Source organism: Malania oleifera, chromosome 10 (genome assembly GCF_029873635.1).
Source record: "Malania oleifera isolate guangnan ecotype guangnan chromosome 10, ASM2987363v1, whole genome shotgun sequence".
Lineage (NCBI taxonomy): Eukaryota > Viridiplantae > Streptophyta > Magnoliopsida > Santalales > Ximeniaceae > Malania > Malania oleifera.
This window is the reverse complement of record NC_080426.1, coordinates 78,043,135-78,065,492: the sequence shown is the minus strand read 5'-3', so window position 1 is coordinate 78,065,492 and position 22,358 is coordinate 78,043,135. Positions and strand designations below refer to the sequence as shown.

The 22,358-nt window shown below is 34.3% G+C and overlaps 1 protein-coding gene and 1 pseudogene across 5 annotated transcripts in view; both read left to right on the top strand.

Annotated features, from left to right (window-relative positions):
* LOC131166408 (ATP-dependent DNA helicase 2 subunit KU80) overlaps nucleotides 1-21,300 on the top strand; it is a 91,845-nt gene extending 70,545 nt beyond the window's left edge. For 2 of the 5 annotated variants that reach the window (XM_058124934.1, XM_058124936.1), the window contains 3 exons: nucleotides 8,965-9,095; nucleotides 9,208-9,301; nucleotides 9,566-9,844. In XM_058124934.1, coding sequence (XP_057980917.1) covers nucleotides 8,965-9,095; nucleotides 9,208-9,265 — 189 coding nt within the window. In that variant the 3' untranslated portion in view covers nucleotides 9,266-9,301; nucleotides 9,566-9,844. Of the gene's footprint in view, nucleotides 1-8,964; nucleotides 9,456-9,565; nucleotides 9,845-20,764 lie in introns of those variants that run through there. The other 3 variants (XM_058124933.1, XM_058124935.1, XM_058124932.1) reach the window with 3 other exon arrangements.
* On the top strand, nucleotides 14,225-15,930 carry LOC131166409 (mitochondrial-processing peptidase subunit alpha-like; annotated as a pseudogene).
* Nucleotides 21,301-22,358: the final 1,058 nt, after the last annotated feature.

Below are 22,358 nucleotides of genomic sequence, written 5' to 3'. Positions count from 1 at the left end.
AACTGAAAAAAAAACAGGACTGTTATAAGAGAACTACTCAACCAAAGCAAACAACAAACAAAAAGAAAACAACACATACAAGGAGCAGCTTGACTCTCAAAGTGTCCCTAGTGGAGTCACAAAGCTATTGACACCGGATTCTGTCTGGAGGAGAGACAAATTACAGTTGCATGGCGATCCCCAAACAAGAAAACCAAATTGAAAGACTCAAATAAGATAGCTCGAAAAATTGAAAAATAGAGTCGTCACCTGATTTTTTTTTAGAGGAAAACAAAAGGAAAAAACTCTAAAAGATCCAAAAATCACAGAAAAGGGTTGGGAGTACACTTGTGCTTAGAGAAGATGGTTGACCAACCATTCTAAGGGAGATCGGTCAACCAACACCCTATGAACACCCATTCTAAGAAGGGTTACCACTGAGTATATGTGTGCGTGTGTGCTTTAAATTTAAAAAAAAAAAAGGAAAAAAGAATCCCCTTTTCGACCTTCCAATGAAAAAGCATCATCTAAGAGTCCCAAACAATAGGGTTAGAAACCCTAACATGCTCTTGTTTGAAAAAAAGGTGGCAATAGAAAACCTTATAGTTCGAAATTTTAAAAAAAGTTGGAAAGGATGTATTAGAAAACCTTACAGTTCGATTGCAGATTTCAAAATTGACTTGTTTTGGGAAAGGATGGAGAAAGAGAAATTTGGTTTGCAATCAAATTTAAGATGATGCTTGACTTGACTAAAATTAAGGAAGTTGAAGATGGTTGGATCTGAAGACCGACCTTTTTAGAATGATGGATGCAACGGAAATTTGACTAGAACCAAATAAAAGGGGTTTGATTTTATTGGAATTGAAATCTATCAACTAAAATTGGGGATTAATGGTGATTGGATGGAAATTCGTTGACTGACATCGAGGATTAATGATTATTAGGATTGGAATCCGTTGATTGAAATCAGGGATTAATAATGATTGGAATTGAAACCTGTTGATTGAGATCAGGGATTAATGATGATTGAGATTGAAATATGTTGATTGAAATTAGGGATTAATGATGATTGGGATTAAAATATGATGACTAAAATCAGGGATTAATAATGATTGAAATCAGGGATTAATGATGATTGGGGTTGAAATTTAATCTGCAATCAATCAGAAAGGGGGAAGATTGGAAGAGGATATTTGATTAGATTTGAAATCCATCAAAACAGCAAAGTTTTTGAAAGCGGGAATCTTTTTTTATTTATTATTTTTAAAGAATTTTTGAAAAAAAAAAAAAGAAGAAGGAAAACTAGGATTTCATCATTCAGCCATGAAAGGAAATAATTTGAAATCAAATTGAAAAACTTTTTTTTGGAAAGGTGGCATTTTGAAACTAATGAGAGAATTTGAAGTTTATCCTTCGTGCTTCAATCCTATGGTGTAAGCACCTACTTCCATTCACCTATATAGGCTTAAGGAAGAGTATTCATACCGTGCCAAAGGAGAGAAGAGAGAAAAGCACCATATAATGGAATTCTCTCACCTGTCCCATTATAAGCTGGGGTGACATTATGAAGGTTAACAAGGAGATGTCGTACTTTGTAAGATGAATGAAATCAATGTAATTGAAAAGTCTATTTTTACCCGAATAGAATGAACGAACATGGTAACAGATTAATATTCAAGCGTAGTCACTAAACATGCATGCTATCTCAATTATATGAGCCTCTTTTTTGATTTCCAGTCGTAACCTAACATCCTTTGCCTTCTATCAACTCTTATTCTTTTCTTTGGGATGCCAATTTTCCTTTTTTTTTTTTCCCCCGGAAATTTAGAGATCTGTCTGCATTTTTTTTTTTTTTTTAAAATTTTGTAGCTATAAAAGAAAAAATAAAATACTTAATAATAATAGCAGTAATAATAATAATAATAATTGTAAATTATCATAGTAATAGTTAATTACAGTAATAGTAATAGTAATAATGTATATGATAGTAATAATAGAATAAGTACTATTAACAATAATATACTAAAACAGAAATAAATAAGTAATAATAAGTAATAGTATTAATATACTGTAATAATAATAAAAATAAATACTGATAATAATAAACCTAATAGATATTAATAATGCAAATAATAATAAAATATAGATATTATATGAATTTCAAACAATGATTTACCAGCAAAGTATAAGAACCCGAACTGTGATATATGAATTTAATTAAGAGAAGGGTAAAATGGTAAATTGAGCAGGCTTCGTCGACGAAGGTCTTATGTTGCTCGGCGACGTAGTGCAGAGTCTCGTCGACAAGGAGAAGCCGAGGGGTTTCGGGAATGCAATGAAGTGTAGGGTCTCGTCTAATAAAATAAAGAATAATTAAATTTAAAAAACAAAAAAAACAAAGACAGACCGTTCGACCGGTTAGATGATCTGGTTAACTGGTTCAATGGTTATCTTAGGACATGTGAAGAGAGAGGGACAGTCAACAGTTTTAATTAACCGGTTGACCAGTTTGGTCATGTTTTGAGAAGAAAAGAGGTATTGTTCATCGTCTCTCCTGCATGCACATGCGCGCTATGGTTTCTGCACAACCCCAGCTACCTGCTGTCTTTCCCCACAACGCTGCCTGCTGCCCTCACTTGCCGCTGTCATTGAGCTGCTGCCAGACAGGGTCACCGTGACCTCTTCAGCTGACCAAGACTGGAACAAAACCTCCCCACTATGGTTTTTCCTCTCTCAGCCCTATACGTATGCCATGGCCACTAGCTGCTGCGCCTGCTGCGGCCAGCTCACCATGCTCCACCTCCAGTCCACCCTGCCAGAGTTAACGAACTCCAACCATGCCAAAACCACAAAAACTGAGCACTTTCCTCTTCCCTCTCACTCTTCCCTTCTCTAGTTGTTTCTCTTTAAAATCTTACTTGATTCACAATAACAATATCTTGTTAAAAGAGATTCATGCATGCTTGCAGAAAGTCTATCATAATCCTTAAGTTGTAGACATGCAAAAGTATATACCTTTTACTAAAGTTATGTGGAGATTTTGATATGAGAATCCAATGAGAGGACCAATCCTTGCCACTAGAAAGAGTCTTCAAATGTGCAAAATCTCTCCCTCTCCCTTCCTTCCAAGCACGTATGCTCTCCTTTCTCACCCCCCCCCCCCCCCAAAGAGTGTATCTTGCCCCTCACCATAGCCTCCTATTTATAGACAAGGGGCTAGGGGTTAAAGATAATATAATTCCAAGAGTTCCCTTGGGAGTGAGGAAAATTGCTTCTTTGTCCCTTAGGGTGCTTGAAAACACTAAAGAGGCTAAACTTTACCAGGACAAGCTAGCCTAATTAGGATAAAGGTCTAGAACATCAAATGGATGCCCTAAGACGACTCCAAAATGCGAAGTAAAGCTACAAACCCCACAAAAAAGGGTTTAAAACCTCTTTTATGCATACTAAGCAAGACAAGCAAGACTCGATAAAAAATGGACATCGAAAAATATCAACAAAGGTAACAAAATGCCAAAAACCTAATTTAGAAGGGACTCAACTAGGAGTTCACTAGGATATCACACGTGTGGACTAACATGAAATTATTGATTGCCCGTTTATTGATCCAAGAAGCAAAAGTAACATGATGATGCTTTCCTAGTTGACAAGATTCACATTCTAAACTAAACAGAGGACTCAAACTACGAACCAAGTTCTTTAACTTGTCGAATGAGTGATGACCAAACCACCAACGAATATGAAGAGATGTCACTACAGCAGCGTGGGCAGTATATGAGGATAGCAAATTGAAGCTGTAAAGGTGATTGAACAACTTAAATATTTTGTTAGTTACTGGCAAACATAAGGTTATAAAGAATTTTAGAAATATACAGAACAGAAGGAAGAGACACAGAATTAGTGGGATTCACAGTCCCTATTGCACCAGATGTGGTAGTAGAGTGAGGCTAACATGGGGGTAGTAGAGTGAGGCTAACATGGGGTTAAGTGTCAGAATACTGGAGTTAGAGAAGAGACTAGGTATAACTCTCATAAATGAGCGGCAATAAAATCTATGACCCGAGGTCTATAAGAGGTATTCGACAGGCTTACCTTTTTGGGCAAGAGATGTTTGGTTAAACGCCTGATATTGGAGGAACCTAGAATATCTTCCTTTGGTAAAGACACAATAAAGTGCTCCTGAACTACAGAATCAATAGGTGTAGACTCAGTGGTTGCATTAACAACATGACCGACTTCCCATGGAGATCCCAGCATTGATCAATTGTATTACTGCCACATCTGCAATGAGTACACCTGCTGGTGTACCTCCACCATGCCCATCTCTACCACCACAATTTCCCAAACCTCCCAGGAGCCTCTATTACTATCAAGCTGACCATTGGAATACCTTGAGTAATGAAGGTAGATCTCTCAATACTAGAGTTCAGAGTGCCTGAACTCAGAGGAGCTAAAAGATTAGTGCCGGAAGCACATGAGAATAGTCATCTGCAATGGAAGGTGAACTCTGCTCTACCAAGAATCTGGGCTGAACTGGCTCAAACTCGTGTCCTGCCAAGACATGAGGACGTGTCATGCATTCTCTCTATTTTTGCATCTCACAAACATCAATTGTGATAGGTTGCAGTGTTGAACTATATTGAGCTCCTCATGAATGCCCTTCATATTGACAAAGTACTTGTAACTTTCTTATCCCCATGCTGTTGAAGTACCCTAGGAAGAAATCATACATCTGAGTCACATGACTCACATTAATATAATACAAAACTTTTACATAGTCCAAGATCTCTCCTTACCTGTATAAAGGTGCATACAATCCGCGCAATCTGAGTTTCCACAACTTCCACAGCACTGATACAATCAAGGCATCTTCCTGAACCTTAACTCCTTTTATTTGTCTAAACAAGGTCTAGATTGGAAGGCATGTTCAGACTTGCCTAAGCCTGTCAAATAAATTGCAACAGCCTTGGACTACTGTAAGTAATTATTTCCATTCAAATTCGTTGTGGTGATCTGTGGCAATGATAGGGGAACTTGAAACTTGGCTTTCATGGACTCCATTTGATGGAAGGGCACCAAACAAACAGCATCGGAAAACCAACACTACATCAATTGCTCTTCCATCACAAACAACGAACCAACTACACATCACAATCCACATGCACAAACATGGGCCAGAAATGACAGAGCCTTACTGGCTAATGCTTGTGCTAAGTACACAGTCTCAACTTAGCAGAACATCACAACCGAAGGGTGATGGGTGAGGTTGAACATCACAATAGACACAAAAACTTGCAAAGCATCCTGTTGGAATGGCTTACATAGTGAATCAGATAAAAACCAGCTCCAAGGAAGCTTCATGTGCCAGCATGAGGCATTGGAGCTGGTGGCCTGCAAACAGCATGTGAGGGCGCATGAGTTGGTCCCAGTGACGAGGCTTTGGGGGTTGGTCGATTAGAGGTGTCTGTCAGTGATTGTGGTATTGGTTTGCAAAGAAGACGCAGGAGTGGTCATACAAAACTGGTTGTGATGTCCAGTGAAGTTGACACGTTCTCCAGCAAAGCTGATTATTTTTTAATTTCTGGAACACCAGACAGAGAATCAGGCTTACGGGAGTGGGAGAGGCACAAGGGTGAGAGCTGATGGCAGCAGCAGTTTTGATGGCTATGTGGGGTTTAGGGACTCGGGTCTTTTGCTCTGATACCTTGTTGAAATATTGCAGTAACTGGTAAACGTACAGAACTGGTATGTCTCTTTTTTCTATTTTATAATATATATCGTGTGCAATAAATGATGTTTATGCAAGAGGTTCTCTGAAGAAAACTAGCAAAAACAAAATGAAGGAAAAGCAAAAGATACTAATAAAATCTAAATAAGAAAGCCCCATTTTGAACCCTTTGCATTGCAAGTAATTGAAATCCTACCTCACGCTTACTTTTTTTCACCTTGCTCGTAAGTCTTAGTGCCATCGAGTCAAAAGTTCTCATCCACCCATATCAGACAGCCATAAGCCCATATTATCGTTCAGTTATCGAGCTTCTAAATCCTTCCCGTTAATCTCACCACTGGAGAGACATGGTGGCAAAATACCATCCCTAATCCAATCACTCGTTTCTCTTTACCCATTCCATCATCCTTAAAAATAGAAACATCCTCTAAACCTTCAAGTGGAGTAGCCTGCACATTGGCAATATCACAAACTAGATAAGGAATCTGAAGATATCCATATTGCTCACGAACATCATCCAATAGCTCACAACCATCACAAACAAACTCACTATCATAATCATCTCATTATCAGACACATGGTCCTTTTTTTCTTTTTCTTTTTTTCTTTCCCCTCACTACCCTTCACCAGTCTACCTTTGAATCAATCACAGCTTCCTCAATACAAAAATTACATGAATATTCTCTTTGAACCTTTACTCATCTGAACATCAGAATTATTTTGATTTTTGTCAAGAGAGTTCATTGCTCCAAACTTTTCCTGCATAGCTGTCCAATCGGTGTTAACCTTAGGTCCTTAACAGACTTGGCCTTTTCATTCTAAACGAGCATCCAGAGGCTTATTTCCAAATTTATTTCCAGCACTAGAAATTCCTGTTCTCTTCTCCATATCTACATTTGACCCCATAGTGTCTCCTGTTCTCAATTCTTCACTAAGATTCTAACCATGGTTATCAAAATCCCGATCCGGATCATGCGATTCTACAATCTTACTATCCATACTTGCCTAATCATTCCAAATCTTAAGTAGAATCTTAATAAAGTAGGATCCTAGTAGGATCTTATCTGGATCGTTAGGATCTTAGGATTACAATCCTACTTGCGATAACGATCCAGATAAGATCCTACTTGCGATCCTATTGATTCTACTTTTGCAATCAAATATGGGTTTTCCCCATTTAGGATTTTAAAGAAAAAGGCCAAATATACATATTTTTATTTGCCCAAACACTTTACTTTTGCAACAGAGACAAAATTTGTCTAGTTGCCTCAAATGCATTAAAATTAGGGCAAAATAATGAGCATGTTCTAGGATTTGTTTGATCCAAGTCAAGAGAGCAGTTGAGCATCTCTTGAAAGCTCTCTGAGAGCTTAAAGTTCTTGATAGATGGATCCTTAGGTTGTCTATCACTATGCTTGGACTATTCCTTCTTCCAGCAACAGTAGAGGCCAGTTGAGAGCTTTGAGATCAGCAGAGAGCTTCAACAAATAGGGAGTTGCAGAGTGAGGTTGAGAGCTTAAAGTTGCAAGCCTGTTGCAGTTATGCATTAGCTTTGTAGTTTTTTTTTAACTTCCTTTCTCTTCTTTTTCTCTTATTATCGACAAGCTAGAGACATCTTTCTTCCCAAAGCGGAGAACATATATGTAGGACAAAAAGTAAGACCTAAGGAAGATCCTTGTTGGAAAATAATTAAGAGTTGGGTTAAGGAATTGTGGGGTTAAGCTAGTAGTTTATTATGTGTGTTTAGTATTAACTAATATAGGATTATGTGTATTTGGGGTTTATTTGTAATATTTGTGTAAAGTAGGGGTGCATTTGTAATGTAATGTAGTTTAGGGGCTTATGTGTAATTTCATGTGAAGAGGCTTTCTTATAAATAGTGTATGAAAGTCATGTTGTAGGCAATTGTTGATGAATTTGAATTGAAGTTGAACGTGAGTTCTCCCCCTGGTATCTCCTCTTTCGTCCCTTCCCATTCTCTTCTAATTTCTTCATGGCTGCTGAACCTTGATGCTGCCCCTGCATCAATATAGCTTTCTTTTTCCTCTTCTTTTCTTTGCGACTAACAAAATGTTCTCTTCTTCTTTTTTTCCTGCTTCTCCTTCTCTTCTTCTTATGGTCGGATGGCAAAACAGTAGAAACTGAGAAATTTACATCAGTTCATTGAATTAAGATTAGCAATTTCGTCTTCCTTCTTCTCATCCTTTCTTTTGCTTTTTCTTTTTAATTATAATTATAAAATAAATAAGCTAGAAACAGGCTACCCTTTGCAGAGAACTTTGCAGTTCAGGCTATTTATATTTTCTTTTTAGGGTCAAAATTGTTGAAGGAAAAACCTGCTAGGTGCCAGCTAGCAAGCTAGCTACATTTTTTAAATTTGTTTGAGTTCTTAAAGTTATTACCAAGTTTTTAGGATTATTTTATTGAGAATTGTCATAAAATGCCGAATATGTAAATTTTTAATTTACTTTACATTGTAAGTAGAATCTTGCGATCCACGATCTGATCCTATGATCCGATCCTGCAGACCCTCCAATGATCCTATGTAGGATCCTGATTCTAACAACCTTGATTCTAACTTTCCTGATCCTTAAGGGAGTTCCTAAGACCACCATCCAATAAAGAATAATTTCTGGAGGCTGCCTCAGCACAAATATTTCTCTTTCCAGATTGTGACTTGTATTTATTTGCCAAATAAAAAAAAGTAACCAGATCTATCAGCCAGCGTTGGAAGAAGACTTACCTTCCAAAGATTGCTGGCCTCGTAATCCACTTTAACCACCCAAATGAGACTTAGAAATCCTTTTAAAGAGTTACCTGTTGCCTGAGAAAAGAGAATCTCAAGTCACAAACTCTTCTCTGCCCCAACTGAACAGCATATACCTATTTGCAAGACATGAAGACCCCTCTGCTCCCAAATCTTTATCTTGGAACTGCCCTTTATGGTGGGCTTTAGCCCTACCTTTCTGCAATGTGCTTCTTGTGAATTTTACCAATGACTATATGCAAGTTGATTATTTAAAACTTCTGTTATTTGTTTTGTGCTTTCTCTGCAATTTAAATGATGATTGATGATTTATGATTTCCATAATCATTGTTCATATATTTATGTGAAATGTTGTACCTTGTGAATGATTATTGCACAGTTGAGGGGAACTGTGCCCATCAACCTATATGAATTAAGTCATGAACCCTTCAATTGACATCCCTAATTGGTTAGGCCTCCAATCTGTCTGAAAGGGATTTGCCATTTGTAGGAACCAAAACTGTTCAACGATTTTCTGCACCATATTTGTAGATTCTGCCAGGAGAAAGATCTTAACAGTTTCTGTCAACTTCTCGTGTCCAAGGGGATTATCCTGATCACCAAGAGAGAAGCCTTAGACAGGTTTATTACTTTTATCTTTTCCTCTCTTAAATCTTCTTTCCCCCATTGTCTCAACTCCCAGTTGTTCTCAGCCATTTGTACTGGAGATTCATTCTTTTATTTCCTTGAGCAGTGAAGTTACAGAAGATGAAGCTAGAAGCTTTATTGGTAAAACTGAACCCAAGTTTTGAGCGAGGACTCGAGTAGATCTGCTGTTTATTAAAATGGTTAGTTTTCTTGTTTTTAATCTCACTTTCTCATTTCCATTGTACATCTGCATAAACTCTTTATGAGGACCATATCTACTGAGTCATTCAAATTTTGCTTGTGAAAGTGTATTTTAACTTCAAAATTTTATTTGAACCTTACACTATTGCTGGATGAGCTTTGGTTATAAATTGTTCTCATGAAAAGCTATAGGGTATGAAATCTTATAAATTTTGATAATCTCTTAACTGATAATTAAAACATCAAATCTAATATTTTGACAGGATTCAGGATTTTTGCAAGATGCAATCTCTTGGAAATATTGCCACGTGTGCAGGTGTGAGTATGAGAGAGAGAGAGAGAGAGAGGTGGGGGCTATATCCATTTACTCATTTAAAACTTGCTTCCTTCACACCATCAATACATGTCTTGTAGAATCCAAGTTTTAGCAATCCCAGTGTCGAATTAAATGCATTAACCATATATTTGGAGAAGTTTTGAATTTGAATTTGTATTGGATTGCATAAAATATGATATAAAATTATATTAAAATTTGTCTAGATTTACCAAAATTGAAATTCAAGGTTTGAAATTCATACTCTCAAACACAACATAATTGCTTTTTATGTTCATTAAAAATTCCATTGTTAGCCAGATTATGAAAAATATGTTGAATACTAATTTGGAGCAATGACTTTGGCATTTGATGTGCATGAGAAGAATCATATGTATGTTAACATGATCCAACCAAATTATCAAAATGTGAATTTTATGCGTTCAATGAATTCTCATGTTCGCACTCTGTTCAAATCGCATGATATTAAGCTAGATAGGTTTTAGATATTGTGATTGAATATGACTTAAAATTGATCATGCACTATATCTATATAGGTTGAACTTTCAAGCTTATGGTCAAGATATTTTTATGATCTCATGTGGACTCTCTCTCTTTCTCTCTCTCTCATGCTATTACATTTTTCACGTTTCGCATGTGATTTAAGTGTAAAATATTGAAAATGTATTTTAGTTCTAAAACTATTTAATTTTATTAGTCAATATATTTACTTGAAAGGAATTACAAGTTGCTTATATGATTTCTAATTTAAGTTATATTTTTTTTAGAAGAAATTGACCATCTGTTATCATGGTGAAGTTTGTAAAAAATTAAGGCATTTAACACTAATTTATATTTAGTGTTTAGTAGTGTATCTAGGTGCATTTTTTTGCACTAATTAAAATGCAACATCTGTAATATATAGTGCTGATACAATATAGTCTGTTTAATGAAAATTTTAAAAATAAGGTCTAAGCCTTATTCATGTTTTATAAATCATCATTTGATTGAATCTGACAGAATTATCTTACAAGAACAAATATGATTATCTGGTGTGGTGCATGTATTATAAATAATTTGATATCAATTTTGTGACTAAAATTATAATGACCTGACCGGACAAGGTGAAGTTTTGATTATTTTGTATGAATTTTAAAGTCCTTGCAGGAACAAGTAATTTTTTTTATTTGCGTGGTTTGAGCTCTAGTATTCTATTCTTTTAGAGAGGTCTGTGCGTGTGCACGTGGACATGGTTGCTCAATGAAAATTTTTGTTGAAATTGAAAATTTTACTTTATTAGTTTTGAGTTCAATGAATTGGTTGTTCTAACTTGTGTAAATCTCAGTGGTGTTTAGGCCTCGTTTGGTTAAATTTGAATACAGTTTTCTGTGTTTGGAAACACTGGATGTCAAGAATGTACAAAATTCACGTTTGATTAAATATCTTATTTCAGAATCATATAGAAAAGCATCACTAAAAGATGCAAGCTTTTAGCAAATGATTTTAAAGTATTTCTTTTATTTTTGGAATAATAGTGAATTATTGTTAATAATAATAGTTATAAAAAATGTGTATGTCACCCCATCTTCCAACTTTTCCACCCCAATAGATGCATTGGTATCCATATTTTCCTATAAAAGGGCACCCTATCCCTCATATTTGAGACACATCTTTGCATACTTTATACACATTGTATGCTTGTATATTCACTTGTATGTTTAAAGTAAGTAAAGTATATAGAAAGAAAAAGAGAGATAAAGAGAAGTGAGATATCTTGTGAAAAGTTAGTTTTGATATTTTGTACAAAGTCAGTTCCAAATCAATCCTATAATTTCGCCTGTGATAGTGAAGTGTTTTATCCCATCTGCTTGTGAACTACGTAAATTTGTCTTGTTTTATTTAATTTTTTATTTATTTTGTTGCATCTTTTATAACACATTATCAGCACGAGATTCTAACCAACTAAGTTATTTCTTTAATTCTTATTTAATTTATTTATTTCTTATAAATTTTACTTCACAAGAATATAATATTCTTCGGAAGTTAAATCTCTCGAAAAGATAGTCCTCTTGAAGAGGCTATATATTTAAATCTTCCGTATATATATCTCTCAAAGAGATAGTCCTGAAAAAGATAATATATTTAAATTTCTTGTCTATATATTTTTAATCTTCTGAAGTGATAGTCTTCCCGAAGAGGTTATGTATTTAATTTTCAAAAGATATGGTAAATATCTATCTCCCGAAGATGGTATATTTTAACATCTCAAAGAGATGTTAAAATTCGACCTCTTGAAGAGGTGAAACGTTTATCCTCTAGATAAGGTAATATATTTAACCTCCGAAAGATATGGTAAATTATTACCCAATTTAATATTATAAATTAAATTCATATTCTTGAAGAGTACAAATTGAGAAAAATAAAATAATGTTCCTAAAGAAACATATTTAAGTACCCTAGAGGGGTAGAAATAATATTATATTATTATCTCAGTTTTATTTAAGTTTTATATTTTGTTTTCTCACTTGTCATATTATTGTTAATTTATTCAGATGTCAAACCTAAGTAAAATTGAATTTGTTCCCCTTGATATTAAAGGCAACAATTATTAATCATGAATTTTTTATGTTGATATCCATTTAAATGCAAAGAACTTGGGAAACATTATTTTAGATGGAAATACCGCATCTCGACAGGATCGTACAAACGTTATGATTTTCCTTCGTCATCATTTAAATGAATTAAATACTAAATATCTTACTGTTAAATACTCACTTATCCTATGGAAAAATTTAAATGATAGATTTGGCCACAAAAAATTTGTGATTTTATCAAAAACTTGATATGAATGATTGTACTTGAGGTTATAAGACTTCAAAACAGTCGGTGAATATAACTCAGCTCTGCATAAGATTAACTTTAAGTTAAAATTATGTAATGAAAAATTACTAATGAAGACATGCTAGAAAAAACTTTTACTACTTTCCATTCCACTAATGTGCTCCTGCAGCAGTAATATAGGAAGAGGAAATTTACTAAATTTTCTGAACTTAAATCATATATTCTTGTTACTAAGCAAAATAATGAGCTTTTGATGAAAAATCACCAAACTCATCCAACTGGTTCGACCTAATTTCTTGAAGTGAATATGAATGCATCTCATGATCGTGATTGTGGTCAAAATAATCACTGATATTAATGTGAAGTTACAATCCCCCATAAGAGGGATTGCCCCCAGAAATGGGTAAAGGATCAAAATCAGCGATCCAGGCAGCATGGAGTTGAATGTTACAGATGCAGAGAAAAATGTCATTGGTTGCGTACCTATCGTATGCCTAGACACTTGGTAGATCTATACCAAGCGTTTATAAAAGAAAAATAAAAGAGTAAAAAGATTGAAACAAATTTTGCTAATAATATTGTTCCAATAAATCTTTAGATTAGACCATCCAACTCTGTTTATCTCGATGTTGTTGATTTCCTTATAAATTAAGATGAAAATAATGATGTAATATTTAAGATATATTGTAAGTGATGTTGTATTTTGATTTTAATAAATGAATTATCGTATTTATTGTTGATATAGTCAATTATAATAATATGTTTTTAAAATATGTGTTGTAGTGTGAATTGTCTTAAAGCTTTGATCGATCCTAAGATGTCTTTGGAGGAAGTTTGTTTAACTGATAATGTTACAACACACAAATATTTTCATTACTTGAATATATCTTCAATATATGTTAATACAATATTTAGTTCTGCAAATTTATTTGAAGGTTTGGAAGAGTTGATATAAAGTTACCCAACGGTACTTGTCGACACCCTAATTTTTTTTGGAAAAACTCGGCACATAAAGTCAATTTCAAATCTCGGGAACAGGAGGACCATGTTTGGAAAATTTGATGTTCCTAACAAAGTCTTGGTGTTTCAATCGAGTACCGGGGTTCTTAATTGTATCTCAATGAATTTTAATGGAGTCCCGGCATTTTAATTGAATTCCGGTGAATTTTTGAATCCTGGTGAATTTTAATCGAGTCCCAATATTTTAACAAGAGTTTCGGTATTTTTTCATCGGGTACGGGTCCCCCGGCGTTCGGAAATTAAGTCTTTTTGAAACAATTGGAAAAAGAGAAATGCATAAAATACAAAAGAAAACTACCAAGCAAAAAAACAAATAAAACAAATAAAATGCCACGAAATAAAAATGAAAAATGGAGTCACATTCCTCTCTTAGCATATTACCCCGCGGGAATAAAGGAACAAGCAGGCAACTGTTGGAGAATGAGGCAGTTCTGGCGCCAAATCTCACCACCAGACTCCTATAAGAGGAGTCCCTGCGCAGAGCTAAGAGAGCGGGGAGTTCATCTTCATTCTTTTGATCTGGTTTCGTTTCTCACCTTTGATTCCGAGCATTGATCTCACTTCTGCTGCTGTGATCCGACGATGCTTCAATGATAATCAATATGCTCAAGCTCTCCTTGATTTAGGGTTCTTTTTCTTTGAGTTTCTATTCTCCTCATACCCACACAGAAACAAAAATCCGGTACTCTGTTTTTTTTTTGTTTGCCTCCGCATCTCCCATCTCGCTCACGGTGATCTCACACAGTAGCTTCCATCTCCCTCATGATCCCTCTGAAATCTCTCTCTCTCTCTCTCTCTTTGTTTGGTTGATTCGGATTGGAGAATGGTTTCTCTTCTCCTCGAAGCGATGCGTTTCCGGCGAATCTCCGAGCCTCCACAACCTCGATCGAGACCCACCGGAAGGCGCGACCTCAGGGTTTCTAGGGTTTCACGGTGTCGATCTATCATGTACAAAACAACAGCTTCACGATTCAGAGCTCTCAAGGGCCGTGCGGCTAATAGTGTGCCTGCTAGACTTGCGAGTTCAAGTGCTGTTGCTGCAAGGCCATCCTCTTCAGGGGGTTTTTTAAGCTGGTTGACTGGGGGACGGTCTCAGTCTCTTCCTCCCCTAGACTTCCCCTATCAGGGTGTTACACTGCCACCTCCACTACCCGATTATGTTGAACCAGGCAAAACCAAGATAACAACTCTACCTAATGGCGTCAAAGTGGCCTCAGAGACATCAGCGAAACCCACAACATCAATTGCGTTACATGTTAATTGTGGCTCAATGTACGAGACACCAGTCTCGTTGGGTGCTTCGCACCTGCTTGAACGCTTGGCTTTTAAGACCACTACAAACAGGAGTCACTTGCGCATTGTTTGGGAGGTGGAGGTAATTGGTGACAATGTCACATCCTCAGCTTCTCAGTAGCAGATGGGTTACTACTTTGATGCCTTGAAGACTTATGTTCCTGAAATGGTAGAGCTACTTATTGACTGTGTGAGGAATCCTGCATTCTTGGATTGGGAGGTCAATGAACAGCTGCAGAACGTTAAGGCTCAGATTGCAGAAGCTTCCAACAACCCTGAATGCTCGCTCATGGAAGTAATTCACTCTGCTGGATATTCTAGTGCACTGGCGATTCCTTTGTTAGCCCCTGAATCTGCTTTAAGTAGATTGAATGGTACAATTTTGGAGGAATTTGTTGCTGAAAATTATACGGCTCCTCGGATGGTACTTTCAGCTTCTGGTGTTGAGCAGGAGGAACTGTCATCCATTGCTAAACCGCTTCTATCTGACCTACCCAAAGTGCCTTCCCAAGAGGAGCCAAAGTCTTGTGTACATTGGAGGCGATTACAGATGTCAAGCTGATACAGGGAAAACATATTTTGCTCTTGCATTTGGAGTTCCTAGTGGTTGGTGTAACATAAAGGAAGTTGAGACTTTAACCGTTCTTTAGATGCTGATGGGAGGAGGGGGTTCTTTTTCTGCTGGTAGTCCTATTAAAGGGACGTACTCACGGCTGTATCTTCGCGTCTTAAATGAGCATCAAGAATATAATTCATTTTCTGCATTCAACAGTATCTATAACGATACAGGCATTTTTGGAGTTCTAGCTTGTACTACCCCTGATTTTGTTCCCAAAGCCATTGAAATAGCAGCTAAAGAACTTATTGCAGTAACAAAACCTGGAGAAGTTGATCAGGTACAGATCAATCGTGCAAAACAGTCAACAAAGTCTGCCATTCTGATGAATCTCGAGTCCAGAACTGTTGCATCTGAAGATATAGGTAGACAAATTTTGACATATGGAGAAAGGAAACCTGTGGAGCATTTCTTGGAGGCTGTAGATGCAGTTACGTCAAAGGATATTGCCTCAATTGCACAGAAACTCTTTTCTTCTCCTGTCACAATGGAGATGCGCTAAACTTGCCAAACTATGATTCAGTCAGCAGGATGTTTTCTTCAAAGTAAAACTGCTTCCTCGTTGAAATTGAGCTGGCACATGCTCATTCACCCATGCACTAACTCTCTCTCACACACTTACACACACACCCACATATACATCACCCATGCACTAACTCTCTCTAACACATTTACACACACACCCACATGTACATCACCCATGCACCCACTCATATTCACCTGCCTGTGGACACTTTGATGCACGCACTGTTACACATACTAAAACACACGCTCAAATACCCACTCACGTGCACATCACACACGCTCATGCATGCACACATTCATGCACATGCTCATTCATGCATGCATGCGCGTTCACACACGTGCTCATCCACGCATGCACATGATCATGCATTCATGCTCACACATGTATCATGCATCATCCTTGCACTCTAATGTACACCTGAACACACATAGCCCACGCGTAAGGCAACGCGTGTTGATTCTTGGTCTCGACCAGGACCTTAAATTGGTTTTTCCCCGAACTGGTCAACGTTTCACTGGTTCATCATTTTAGGAACCGGTTCACGTCGGTTCTCTCCATCTCACTTGTATATTATTTAGATATATAGAAAATTCACAAAAATCATAAAATTTCCAAAAAGTCCCAAAAATATTTTCATACTTTGATTTTTATGGTTTTATTCAATGCTATTTTGAAGTTCGGGAAAATCACAAAAAAAAAAAATGTTTTCACACTTAGAAAAAATCACAAAAATATTTTTTAGGCACAGAAAATCATTTTTATCCCGAACAAAAGTCCAAAAACCTCCCAGAATAGTATTTTCGTACTTAGAAAAACTTACAATTTTCAAAACCCTCAGGAGCGTATTTTGTGTCATATTTTTTATTTTCCTTCCCGATGATTGCAACCAAGGGCACGGACTCTTTGGAGTACTGAATTGCCCCGGTTTTGAGGGAATACCTATATAGTATTTTCATCCTTTCGATTTTTGAAAGAGAGTAATCTTGACAGGCTTATTAGATTTATTTTTGGGATAATTTTTGGTTAATCTAGTACCATTCATAAGAGTGGGCGCGTAGGAGGCAAATACATTGGCATCCTAAAGGTTAACTGCATAATGAATCATTATGTGGGCATACCAAAGGTTACCTATTATCTAGATAGTCATCCACATAAATATATATGTTTTACAACACTTCCTATTGAATGACTATACATTACGAATATGTCCTTAAGTTGTCGCATTCCAATGTTATGTACATGCTTTTTAAAAATTGAAGTTGGCAATGCTTTTGTAAATATATTTGTTGAGTTGTCACTTGAACGAATTTTGCAAATGTCAACATCTCTTTTTTTCAAAAGTTCATTAGTGTAAAAATTTTTTTGTGAAATATATTTAGTTCTATCACCTTTTATGTATCCACCTTTGTTTTGTGCAATATATGCTGCATTGTCCTCATACAATATTGTTGGCGTGTCATTCTCTATTTTATCAAGTTTATATTGTATGATCTAGTAAATAAAAAGTAAAATTTAAGAAATAGGAAAGATAACAAAATATTACCAAGCATATTATATGTAAAAAATTTTAATAAAAAAAAATTACATAAGTTAATTTTTTCAAAGTAATATAAACATGAAGATAATTTAATAGTAGGCATTTTCATCCCCAATCAAATGACCAATAAAAAAAAAATTAGAAACATCAAAATCAACATCCAAAGGAGACTCGTACTCAGCATTAATGGGGTCAGACAAATTCACTTCAGTATTTTTCCCTTTTCCTTTTAACGATGCCTTGTAAAGATCAACTAGGTGTTTAGGAGTGTGACATATTCAAGACCAATGACCTTTTGTTCCACACCTATAGCAAATATTGTCATTATCTTGCACTTTGTTATTTTGTTCAGAGCTTTCTTTATTCTTTGCCTATTTCCTTTGAGTCTTTAGAATAACTTTATTTTCAAACTTTGAAAGATGATTATCACGGGTCCAACAAATTTTCCTACCATGACCCCTTTTACCACTACGACCTCGTCCATGACCTTGAGAAAAAGTTATATTCATTTCAGGGAATGATGTTGAGCCAATTGGACGAGATTAATGATTTTTTAACAAAAACTTATTATTTTATTCAGCCACAAGTAAACAAGAAATTAGTTTAGAATATTTGTAAATCTACACTCTCGATATTACTGCTGCAGGAGCACGTTCGAGGCATGAAAAGTCGAATATGTTTTTTCTAACATATCATCATCGATAATTTTTTCTCCACATAACTTCAATTGAGAGCTAATTTTGAATAGGGCTGAATTATATTCACTTACAGTTTTAAAATCTTGCAGTCGTAAGTGTATCCAATTATATTGAACTTTTGGAAGAATTACTGTTTTTTGGTATTCATATCTTTCCTTTAAGTTGTTCTAAAGGACTAATGGATCCTTAATAGTAAGGTACTCAATTTTCAATTGTAAATGATGTCGAAGGAAAATCATTACCTTTGCGCGATCCTGCAGGGATGCTTAATTTCGTTCTTCAATTGTACTTTCAAGATTCATAATATTAATGTGAATCTTAGCATCAAGTACCCATGAAAGATAATTTCTTCTAGAAATATCAAGGGCAACGAATTCAAACTTTGTGAGATTTGACATCATAAAGTCACTTTGAAAACAAATAAAAATTCAAAATTAAGTAAATATTAAATGGAAATGTTATTTTCACATATATCCCAACATAAAAATATTTAAGGACATGTACTCAAGATAAGAGATATAGTTAATATATAAATATAGTTTGACGAAAAACTAAAGTTACATAGATAACAAATGTTAAAGAAAACAAAATTCTATCTTAAAATAATACCAACGAAACTTGTTATATTATTAGAGACTTGATCGTGCTGATAACGTGTTGTAAATAAAATAAAAAAGGAAAAAGTTTGGAGTTATAAAAAGTTAACAGTCTAGTTCTTCAGGAGCTAGATGTTGTCAATCATCTTATTATATCATTTTGTTGTAAAATATGTTCTTATATGGGTAAATATATTGGCATTCTAAAGGTTAACCACATAATGAACCATAATGTGGGCATACCAAAGATATAACCTATTATCTAGATAATCATTCACATAAATATACATGTTTTACAATAATCTTCTTATTTTTCAAAATTTATAAAATATAATTTTGAAATCTTAGATTTTGGGACTTGAATTTGAGTTTGTATGGATTTACATGAAATTGTATGCATAATCCACAAAAATTAAAATTCAAGACACTCATGTGCAAAGTAAGAATTAGAAATCTAAAAAAATAATCATAATCCACAAAAATTAAAATTCAAGACCCTTTCATGTGCAAAGTAAGAATTAGAAATCTAAAAAAAAAAAAAAATGTAAAGATGTTTTCCAAGTTTTTAATGTAAATTTGAAAAATTGAAAAGTAAGGCGACATTTTTGTAATTATTTTAAAAATTAAAAGTAAAATTATTTTTACAAGTAAATAGTATCAAAATTGCTTATTGTTTGTTTATTTTATAAAAAAGTTGTAAAAAAAAATTAACTAACTTTTAACACATGAATTTTTTAAAAAAATAAAATTTAAAATTTAAAATATTTTTCACAAATAAGCAATCCCTAATTGTTGATAATTCTTTTTTTTTTTCCTCTTGAGATTGGTTGTGATTTGATATATTATTTTTGAACAATTGAATCTTAGCAACATGTTCACACACACATTTATGTATATTGTTTGGTTCTATACTTATTTTAACGCATAAGGAAATTTGAGGGATTTGGAATATTTTCTAAGGATAAAATCTAGCAACACCCTATGAGTGTTTTGAAATATGATACTCCACATTATGGGTTTGTGAAAACTACCAGCACCCCCCGGCCAAAAATTTTAATTTTATGGATAAAAAGAATCTTCCGTTAGTCAATAATTGGTTAAATGATCACTAAATTTGGGAAAATGAATTTTATCCTTAACAACATGACATTTTAACCCATTCATTTAATTATGATAAAAATTAATTAGGGAAAAAATAATATTAATCTAATAAATTAAATTAAGAAATTAGTTAGTTAAGTATAATATTTTGAAAATCAAACTACTAAATGAATTGGACACCTAATTGGTTTTCAAGTTAACAAGTCTAACTAATTCAAGTGAACCAACAAAATAAATATGATAACATAATTGTTTTACTTCAAATTTTTTTAAAATATATCAAAATAAAAATATATGAAAATAAACCTATGAATAATACTAATAAATTATAAAAATACTTGATTATTGTAACACTTGAGCGTCATTATTATATACAATTTTCAAATGACTAAATATATTATAAAAATAAATACATAATAGTTTAATATTTTTATATTGTAATAACTTATCAGTGTTTGAAAAAACGTAAACTAAAAATAAGCTTATACTTCATAAATTAAAATTATAATACTGAATGTTATTCTTTTTGTGTCTAAAATATAAATAATTAAAAAATAGATTCAAATTTATGTTATTTTATTGACCTTGGTTTGAGCCAATTTCTCAAACTTAGTTGGTTGATCTGTTTTTCCAATTTTATTATGTTGTTATGTTATGAAATTTGGCTGGCCTAGATCAATTTATAATGACCATGAAATGTATTTTCTATTTGACCTAAATGTAATTCAAATTTTTAAGAGTTTAAAGTGCATTGCCACTTTCTTGAATTGTACAATATCACTTATTTTATGGTGAATAAATTGTAATATTTATACATTTATCAATCACATTAAAATTACCATCACTTTCTTTGCTTGTTTAGTACATTTAGAACGCAATACACACACCTAGAATTGAAAATTTGTTGGTTGGTGGAACCAGGAATGGGCTCACTTCTCACCTACTCTATTTGAAGGTAAGGATGGGGACATTGGCAAGATTATATAAGCTGCGGCAACCATCTACTCTGTGTGGAAGACTAGAATTATGCTCTTTATGCAAAAAATTTACAGGATCCAGAAGAGATAACATAGAAGATTGTTCAAGATGTGAAACTAAGGATGATCTGTATAATCTTTATGCAAAAAGTTTAGAGAACCAGAGAAGAGAACATAGAAGATTGTTCAAGATGTGAAACTAAGAATGATTTGTATGCTCTTTATGCAAAAAGTTTATAGAACCTAGAGGAGAGAACATAGAAGATTATGATATGTATGCTCTTTATGCAAAAAGTTTACAAAACCTAGAGGAGAGAACATAGAAGATTGTTCAAGATGTGAAACTAAGGATGATCTTTATGCTCTTTATACAAAAAGTTTACAAAATCCAGAGGAGATAACCTAGAAGGTTGTTCAAGATATGAAACTTGAGCCATAGGCTACTGTTTTGTATATGTTTTCCTTCTCAAGTTCTTGAAATTACAAGAAGTAATTATTCGTTCTTGTATTTGATTCCCTGAAAGGGTAGTTGAACAAAGATTAAGGTTAGAAACGAAGGTCTCAGAAAATCAATTTGATTTTATGCCTGGGAAATCTACCACAGAAGTTATTTATTTTTTAAGAAGATTAATGGAAAAGTTTAGAGAAAAGAAGAGAGATTTGCATATGATTTTTATTGACCTTAAGAAAGCATATGATAGGATACCTAGGAAAGTTTTATGGTGGGTTTTAGAAAAAAGGGGTGTATGTAGTAGGTATATCGATGTCATTAAGGATGTGCACGATGGAGTAATGACTAGTGTAAGGATTATAGATGGAGAAACTAGAGAATTTCTTATCACCATAGGTGTACATTAAGGATTTACTTTGAACCTTCATTTTTTTTTTTTAGTGATGGACCAGCTGACTAAGAGCATTCAAAATGAGGTTCCATGGTATATGTTGTTTGCAAATGATATTATATTAATTGATGAAACTAGGGGTTGACTGCTGAGTAGAGGCTGAGTTAGAATTATGGAGAGAAGCTTTAGAATCTAGAAACTTTAGGATAAGTAGAAATAAGATAGAATATATAAAATGTAATTTTAGTAATGAAAGGAGGAATATTGGGAACAAAGTTAAACTTGATGATGAAGAAATAAATAACACTTATACATTTCGATACCTTGGATCTATTATGCATGCTGAAGGAGAAAATGAAGATGATGTAATGCATAGAGTTAAAACAGGTTGGGTAAAATGGAGAAGTACTTCAAGTGTGCTCTGTGATCGTAGAATATCCTTAAAATTGAAAGGGAAGTTTTATAGGACAGTTATAAGACCAGCAATGTTATATGGATTGGAATGTTGGGTGACAAATAAACATAATATTCAAAAAGTAAAAGTTATCGAGATGAGAATGCTTAGATGAATGAGTGGTATAATATTGAAAGATAAATTAAGGAATGAACATATTCGTGGTAAGTTAGGTGCAGCTCCTATAGAAGATAAGATAAGAGAGGGACGATTCAGATGATATAGACACTTGCAACGTAGGC